This window comes from Cebus imitator, unplaced genomic scaffold (assembly GCF_001604975.1).
Source record: "Cebus imitator isolate Cc_AM_T3 unplaced genomic scaffold, Cebus_imitator-1.0 Scaffold372, whole genome shotgun sequence".
Lineage (NCBI taxonomy): Eukaryota > Metazoa > Chordata > Mammalia > Primates > Cebidae > Cebus > Cebus imitator.
The window spans coordinates 796,366-805,690 of NW_016107687.1; the positions used below are offsets into that span (position 1 = coordinate 796,366).

The following is a 9,325-nucleotide window of genomic DNA, read 5'->3' on the forward strand; positions in this document are numbered from 1 at the left end:
TGAGATGGAGTCTCATTCTGTTGCCCAGGCTGGAGTGCACTGGTGGGATCTAGGCTCACTGCAACCTCTGCCTGCCAGGTTCGAGCAATTCTCCTGCCTCAGCCTCCCGAGTAGCTGAGACTATAGGCATGTGCCACTATGCCTGGCTAATTTTTTGTATTTTTAGTAGAGACAGGGTTTCACCATGTTAGCTAGGATGCCCTCCACCTCTGGGGCTTATGCGATCCTCCTGCCTCAGCCTCCTGAGTAGCTGGGACCACAGGCACATGCCACCACACCTAATTTATTTTTATTTTTTGTAGAGCTGGGGGTCTCACCATGTTGCCCACTTGGCTCGAACTCCTACACGCTCAGGTTCTTTATTGGATTAAAAAAACAATCGACACACACATTTACATTTCACGTCCTATTTTCTGCAGCAGGAAGTATGTCTGTCAACAAGATTGCATCCTGAATGTGACAAGTAATCAAGCAGATGAAATCCTCGTATCTTATGACAAATCTGTCGGATAAAACTGATATAGTCTATCTTATTGTTTTAAAAATTATAGCCCAAGGTTAAGCTTCAGATACAACAGGAGGTAAGGAGAGAACAATGGCAACGAATGAACCTGAGTTCCATCCTCCGAAGATATATACGTAAGCCATGGAGATAAAAAAGACTGTTCTACGGGGTATGAGTGACGGGACTGACCGAAACGCATGATGCCAGCAAGCACCAATAGTGCCTACCTGACTGTTGTTTTTGCTTGAATGTCTTACTTCAGAAGTCAGCATGCAGCCTGATACTTTCCCATTTTGTGGATAATCCAGATGCACCAGGTCTCGGCAGTGAGCATGACATATGTATTTACCCTCTGAAAGAGAAAGCACATTAGGTTCCCGGTTAGATCTACATTGTTCTCTATTCTGACAGGCTGAGAAAAATGGAACCGCCTCCCCTACTCAAAAAGCCAGCATCCAACCTGGAGTAATAAAAATGAGTTTGTGTAGGGCCCATCTGTTCACAGTGCAGAGCCATTTAAACCTAGACTATCTTGGCCTCCTCTGAAATTCAATCAGAGTATCACGGAATATCTTTCACAAAGACAGGAGATTAAGCTACAATACATTTTTTTTTTCTTTTTGCAGTTTTTAAATTACGACAACATTGGCTGGGCGCAGTTCCTCATGCCTGTAATCCCAGCACTTTGGGAGGACAAGGCAAGCAGATCAGTTGAGCCCAGGAGTTCAAGACCAGCCTACACAACATGGCAAAACCCTGTCTCTGTTAAAAATACAAAAATCAGCCAGATATGGGGGTGGGTGCCTATAGTCTTAGCTACTTGGGAAGCTGAGGCAAGAGAATCACTTGAACCTGGGAGGTAGAGGTTCCCATGTGTAATCCCAAGGTTCTGGGATTACAGGCGTGAACCACCACATTGGCCTTACTTAGAAAAAAAAATTCCAGCCTGGGCAACATGGCAAGACCCCATCTCTACAAAAAATACAAAAATTAGCCAGGTGTGGTGGCACACACCTATAGTCCTAGCTACCTGGGAGGCTGAGTTGGGAGGATTGCTTGAGCCCAAGAGGTCGGGGCTGCAGTGAGCTGTGTTCAACTACTGCACTCCAGCCTGGGCGACAGAGTGAGACCCTGCCACCAAACGCAGTGGTGCAATCATAGCTTACTGCAGCCTTGACCTTCTAGGCTCAAGTGATCCTCCTAACTTGGCCTCCCAAAGTGTTGAGATTACAGGCATGAGCCACCATGCACAGCCTCACCTATCAAATATTCAAAATTCATATGTGTTGTAGCACATATCAGCTCTTCCTTTCTTTTTACAGCTGAATAATAGTCCATTATCTGAATGTCACACACTTTGTTTATTCTCTCATCTGTTGATGGCCATTTAGGCTGTTTCACTTTTTTTTTTTTTTTTGGCTGTTATAAATAATAGCCAAACATTCATGGACAAGTTTTTTGTGTGAACATAATGCTTTCCATTTTCTGGGGTATATACCTTGGACTGGGATTGCTGGGTCATGTCGTAATTCTAAGTTAAACTTTTTGAGGAACTACCAAACTGTTTCCAAAGTAAATATTTTAAAAACATTTCTCTTAGCCACATTACAACACATAAATAAGAGCTGCCACAATTTTATTCACCAGCAAGTAGATTTCTCTCATCAAGAGTCTAGTAATGGAACCCACTCAAGACAGGTCTAACATAATGACATTCTTAAGGAGCCTTCCTAGGAAAGAACTCCAATTGGCTTCAGTTGTAAACTTCACATCAGATACTACTTAAAATGAAGCCGTCAGTCTGCCAACTATCTTATTGTTTCTAAAATTTTAACCCAGGGATAAGCCTCACATAAAACAGGCAATACGGAGAGAACCAATGGCAGTGAGTGAATCTGAGCTCAATTCTCTGAAGATATACACGTAAGCCATGGAGATAAAAAGACCACTCTGTAGGGTGAGTGATGGGACTGCCTGAAACCCACATGTCCACAATATTCCATCATACAGACAGACTATACAAACTGATTTAATAATAAGTTTATGATTGGTCTATCTGTATGATAGAATATTGTCAAGTGATCAATCAATGATGTTGGAGAATAATAATATTTAATGGTATGAGGAATTTTTTCTTTTTCGAGACAGGGTCTCATTCTATTGCCCAGGCTGGAGTGCAGTGGGCATTCACAGCTCCCTGCAGCTTCAACCACCTGGGCTTAAGCAGTCCTTCCACCTCAGCCTCCCAAGTGGCTGGGACTACAGGCATATGCTACTATGCCTGCCTAATTTTTGTATTTTTTGTAGAGACGGGGTTTCACCATGTTGCCTAGGCTGGTCTTGAACTCCTGGGCTCAAGTGATACACTCCCTTAGACTCCCGAGGTACTGGGACTACCGGTATAAGCCACTACACCCAGGCAAGAAATTGTTAATGGAAACAATCAAATTACAAAAGAGAAGATATGTTATGATTCTGCTATGGTTTGAATGTGTTCCCCAAATTTCATGTGTTGGAAACTTAATTCTCAAATTCATATGTTGATGGTGTTTGAAGGTAGGGCTTTTTGGGAAGTAATTAGGGTTAGATAAGGCCATCAGGGTGGGGCCCCCATAATGAGACTGGTGGCTTATTTATTTATTTGAGACAGCGTTTTGCTCTTGTTGTCCAGGCTGGAGTGCAGTGGTGCGATCTCGGCTCACCGCAACCTCCACCTCCTGGGTTCAAGCGATTCTCCTGCCTCAGCCTCCCAAGTAGCTGGCATTACAGGTGCCCACCATCACCCCCAGCTAACTTTTGCATTTTTAGTAGAGACTGGGTTTCACCATGTTGGTCAGACTGGTCTCAAACTCCTAACTTCAAGTGCTCTGCCTGTCTCAGCCTCCCAAAGTGCTGGGATTACAGGCATGAGCCTCCGTGCCCTGTCCCAATTTTTTAAAAATATATACATTGAAAAAAGATAAGGATATGTGCCAATGATCAATTCCAATTATGTTTGGTTAAGATTACCGAGATTTTATGTTTTGTGGGTTTTTTGTGTTTTCTACAGAGCTCATGTAATTATTTTATAATCAGAACAATATTATTTATAAAGCATAATAGTCATGATGGTGAGAATATTATAATTGTGAGAAATGGCATAGTCCTAAACTAAAAGGGTGGCAATTAGGGATGAAGATGGAAAGTCAAATTTGAAAGATGCCTAAAATATAGTATTATGGGCTGAGTTGCATGCCTCCAAATTTCCAATGTTGAAGTCCTAACCACCAGTATATCAATGTGTGGCTGTATTTGGAGGCAGGACATTTAAAGAGGTAGTTAAGATGAAATGTGGTCACGTGGATGGGCCCTAATCCAATACAACTAGTGCTCTTACAAGAAGAGGAGACTAAGGCCGGCCACTGCAATCCCAACCCTTTGGGAGGCTGACGTGGGAGAACTGCTTGAGTTTGAGATCAGCCTGGGAAACACAGGAAGAGATCCCATCTCTACAAAAAATTAAAAAATATTAGCTTAGCGTGAGGTCATGCATAGGTAGTCCCACCTATTTGGAAGGCTGAGGTGGGAGGATTGCTTCAGCCTGGGATGTTGAGGCTGCTGTGTACTGTGATCATGCCGCTGTATTCCAGCCTGGGCAACAGAGTAACCTGGTCTCAAACAAAAAAAAAAAAAAAAGAGGAGGAGACTAGGACACAGACAACACACAGGCCAAGACCAAGAGCAGGCCACGTGAGGACACAGCAAGAAGGTGGCCATCTGCAGGCCAAGAGGAGAGGTCTCAGAAGACACCGAATCTGCAGACATGCTGAGCCGGGATTTCCAGCCTCCAGAACGGGGAGAAGATGATTTTCTGATGTTTAAACCACCCCGTCTGTGGTATTTTGTTATAGCAGCCCTAGAAAATGAAGACAGCTAGTATTGTCAGGATTTTGATAGGGGAAGGGAGGACTCTAAGATAACTTCCAGGTTGCTTTTCTCAAGGTAAAGACACAGATGGGAAGGATTAAAGATTGAGTTCTGGGCAGTTTGAACTTCAGATGTCAGTGGAACTGAGCAGAGATGTTGAGCAAGAAGTTGGAGCGTGGGTCTCAGAAGGGAGAGCTGAGATGGGGCTGGGAGATTGGGAGTCACTCAGCTTATTAAGTTGTATGGGAAGTCAAGGGTGTGACTGAGAGCAGTCTGAGAGAGGGTGACCTATTTTTGGAAAGAGCACAGTTTGTGGGTCAAACAGACTGGCTTTGAATTCCATCTCTACCTCTTTTTAGCTGTGAGACTTTGCCCCCATTACTATCCTACTCAGAACCTCAACTTACCGTTTGTGAGACAGAGGGGATAGCAGGGCCTCTTCTGAGCCTTAAATGATGTACCATGTTAGGTTCTAGAACGTTCTAGAGTTGGAGTTCACAAAAAGTGGAAGCTATTTCTATTTTAGTAAGAACTAGGGAAAGGAGAGAATGCTGATCCTGAAGAGGTGCTCAGAGGAAGGTAAGCATTGAGGAAGGCTGAGAAGGAAAATTCAGAGAGACAGGGGGAGAAATAGGCAAGAGGGTGGGGGAAGGAAGTCAAGATCCAATATGGCTTCCAGAAAACAACTGATCAGCAACGTGATGTGCCGTAGAGACGTCAGGTAGACAAGCACGGAACACAGCACAGGTGACCTGGCCGTCAGGAAGTCTAGGGGCAAAGAGAACTCGCCTTGAAATAAATGAGAGGTAAGGGAGTGTGTTTGTAGGCGTCGGCCATTTCTTCAAAAAGTTTAACTGCATTCTGCCAGGCAGTTGGGGGGTAATAGGATTGGATCCTTCCTATGTGACCACCAGCGATGTATTTTATTACTCAGTAAAACATAGACGTGATATCGAAGAGAAAAGGGCACTGAATCCCTCACCTGTTTGCCCGTCTTCTGTTGTCTACCCCAAAATAGAACTAGAACTGAAATCTTGTAGAACTCCTTATTTAAATTCAAATAGAATGGGATATATGATTCATTTCAATTCCTTATTCCATACGCTTCTCCTTTGAAGACTATGTACCATTTTTTCTTTTTAAGTCCCAAGGCTCTCCCTTCTTACTTGGGAAACAGAATAAAGTTATTATGTTATTATTTATGTGTGTCTGTGTGGTAATAAACCCAACACAGACAAATTGAATTAGAGAGCTGTGTGCTAGTCAACAGTATTCTAAGAGGGAATTCACTAACAATTCAGGAAACATTTATTCTTTGGATGCATTTTTGTTTCTCCATCATAATTATTTTTATCTCTACAATGTCAAGCCTACAGCAGGCCCACTGTTTTCTTCTATTAAAAGCCTACTTTTAAAAAGTGAAAACAGGTGGGGCGTGGTGGCTCACACCTGTAATTCCAGCACTTTGGGTGAGCAGATTACCGGGGCTTGGGAGTTCGAGATCAGCCTGACCAACATGGAGAAATCGTGTCTCTACTAAAAATACAAAATTACCTGGGCGTAGTGGTGCATGCTTATAATCCCAACTACTTGGGAGGCTGAGGCAGGAGAATCACTTGAACCCAGGAGGCAGAGGTTGCAGTGAGCTGAGATGACGCCATTGGACTCCAGCCTCAGCAGCAAGAGTGAAACTCCATCTCAAAAAAAAAGTGAAAACAAAACCCATGCATGGCCAGGCACAGTGGCTCATGCCTGTAATCCCAGCACTTTGGGAGGTCAAGATGAGAGGATTGCTTGAGCCCAGGAGTTTGAGATAAGCCTGGGCAACATGGAGGGACCCTGTCTCTACTAAAAAAATACAAATCATTAGCTGGTGTGGTGGCGTGTGCCTGTAGTTTCAGCTACTCAGGAGGCTGAAGCGGGAGAATCACTCGAGTCTGGGAAGTTGAGGCTGTAGTGAGTCATGGTTGCATCACTGCACTCCAGCCTAGGCAATACAGCAAGACTGTGTCTCCAAACAAGAAAAAAAGGGGAGATATTTATCCCGTATTGTAAATGTTGTTTGTTTTGTTTTTCTTAGAGACAGAGTTGCACTCCATCAGCTAAGCTGGAGTGCAGTGGCATGATTGCAGCCTTGAACTCCTGGCATGAGCCACAATGCTTGCACATAAACGTAGTTAATAGAATGGAATACTCTTATATGGAACACCGATTTACAGGATTAGCACCGATTTATAAGACTAAAAGGAACTTTGGACTGCCATCTACTGAACGTCATCTATATTAAAAGGTACTCTTTTTTTTTTACATGTAAATATCTCTGAAATGGTCATACATCTTATCACCAATGGCACAACATGTTGAAATTGACAGCATTTTCCTTTCTTAGTGGTACATAAAGTGATGATGTATGTCACAATAGATGGTGCCTTAGAGATGAGGAAACATGGTAATGCTGTGCCTTACTGCCAGGCAAGCTATTCTAGAAATACAACTACTTACTAGTGTGGTAAGAGCCTCTAGATAACGGTAGTAAGATGGTCACGTGGCAAACACACAGCTTGGTGACATTTTCCATAGCTTAGCTCGAGGCAGGCATCTCACCACCCACACTAAGAAACAGGCAGGTCATGGCTTAAGATCAGGTAGAATTCCTCTTTGAGCCCATTCCACCCCTTTCCACCCTAAAAACACACATGGTCTCTCTCTAGTCTCACTTTCTCTCATACACACACATACACCCCTTCTTGTGAGCTCCTTCCTTTCTACTCCCAACCTTGCTGAGGTCCTTACTAGCCTTGGTCATTTATCAGCCACTGGTGAGAGTAAAGTAGGAAATCCCCTCTTTTACTTAATATTTAATTTATTTTCTTTTATTATTTTATTTTTGAGACAAGGTCTTAGTCTGTCACCCAGGCTAGAGTGCAGTGGCATGATCATGGCTCACTGCAGCCTCAAATTCCTGGAATCAAGCGATCTTCCTGCCTCAGCCTCCCTAGTAGCTGGGACCTTAAGTGCACGCCACCATGCCTGGCTAGGGTTTGTTGTTGTAGTAGAGATTGGGTCTCCCTGTGTTGCCCAGGCTGGTCGTACAGTAGTATCATGGTAGCTCACTGCAGTCTTGAACTCCTGGGCTCAAGCAATCTTCCTGCCTCAGCCTTCCAAGTGGCTGAGACTACAGATGCCCATCACCACACCCAGCTCATTAAAACAATATTTTTTTTAGAGATGGGGTCTTGCTATGTTCCCCAGGCTGGTCTGAAACTCAACGGCTCAAGTAATCCTCCCACCTCAGCCTCTCAAAGTGCTGAGATTACACGCGTGAGCCACATTGCCCCACCTTGATATTTAATTCCTGTTACAGTTTTATTTAGATTTTGTCAATAATAAAGATCTACCCATTTCCCGAAGCCGCAGGAAGCCCCAGGCTCTGCCAAGCATTTTATAGGTGCTCTGCTGTTACCTGGGCACCTCCCACAATTCTCCTTCCAGGACTGCAAGCCTGTATGCATTTTCTGTTGCTTCCTGAGAAAGACCTGGGAGCCATGGCTTTATCCTGAAAGTTCTTGAGTCTTTTTAGGAAGAATCTGAACTGCAGAACACATGTCCTTGATATTTATAACTGGTCAAAATAACGGTGGCGTTAAGGTTACATCTGTTGGAAAATGAAACCTCCTGAGCTGTCCTGTAATAGAAAGAAGCTGCAGGGCCCTGTTTCTCCATCCTTTGTTTAACTCATGCAAAATTTGAAAGCACATTTGTCTACAAGAAATAAAGCTTACTTGTGAAATGGCTTATAAACAAACTCAGATGACAAGAAACCAAAATAGCAGACCTGGCTGAAGCACTGATCCCTAGCCCTGAAAGCCAGCCGGGTCTTTCTGTAACATCAAAGGCACAAACAATTGAACCAACATGGGGACTGATTCTGCCCAGCAGCCCAGGTGCCCTCAGACCATCCAAAGCAAGAGTAACCTACCAGGTATGTGGGTTTTCTTCACCTGAAAGTTGATTTTGCCCGAGAGCTTATAAATCGCAGTTCCCATCTCCGAGCTTGGCCCTGCTGTGCAGCAGAGCACAGAGAGACAGCTGATGGTGACAGGCTGAGCCGTCCAGGCCTGGCTGACCTGCGTGACTCAGAGCCTACCAGGGAGCAGGCCCTCGGCCTCTCTTCATTCCCCGGCTTCATGTTTTTTTTCAAGTATCCATCAGCATGCTCAGCAACCCTGCTCACAGGGACTGTCAAACGTTCACACCTGTGTCTGTAAGTCAAGTTAGAAGAGGCTGAGGGAGTATCTCCGAGACCATAGTGTTGAATGGAGGTAACTGGGGAGGTGGTTAAGGCCTCTGGACCCAGACATTTTAGATGAGCTGTGTGACCTTTGGCAATGTATTTAACCTCTCTGTCCCTACATTTATTCTGTAAAATGAGGAAAATAATAGTTCCCATCTCACTGAGTTTGTTGTTGCTGTTGTTTTTGAGACAGGGTCTCCCTCTGTTGCCCAGGCTGGAGTGCAGTGGCGTGATCTCAGCTTGCTGCAATCTTGATCTCCTAGGCTGAAGCAATCCTCCCATCTCAGCCTCCTGAGTAGCTGGGACCACAGGCAAGTGCCACCATGCCTGCCTAATTAAAAAACTTTTTTCAGACCCAGTGCAGTGGCTCACACCTGTAATCCCAGTGCTTTGGGAGGCCAAAGCGGGAGGATCACAAGGTCAGGAGATCAAGACCATACTGGACAACAGAAACCCTGTCTCTACCTAAATTACAAAAATTAGCTGGATGTGGTGGCACACGCTTGTAGTCCCAGCTACTCGGGAGGCTGAGGCAGGAGAATCACTTGAACCCAGAAGGTGGATGTTGCAGTGAGCCAAGATCATACCAATGCACTCCAGCCTGGCAACAGAGCAAGACT

General features: G+C 44.4%; 1 protein-coding gene across 1 annotated transcript in view; it reads right to left on the reverse strand.

Moving 5' to 3' along the window:
• Positions 1-9,325, reverse strand: part of RASSF3 (Ras association domain family member 3) — a 195,502-nt gene that overhangs the window by 163,933 nt on the left and 22,244 nt on the right. Inside the window, exon 2 of the mRNA XM_037730975.1 lies at positions 733-857. Within this exon, the coding sequence (XP_037586903.1) occupies positions 733-857 (125 nt within the window). The remainder of the gene's footprint in view (positions 1-732; positions 858-9,325) is intronic.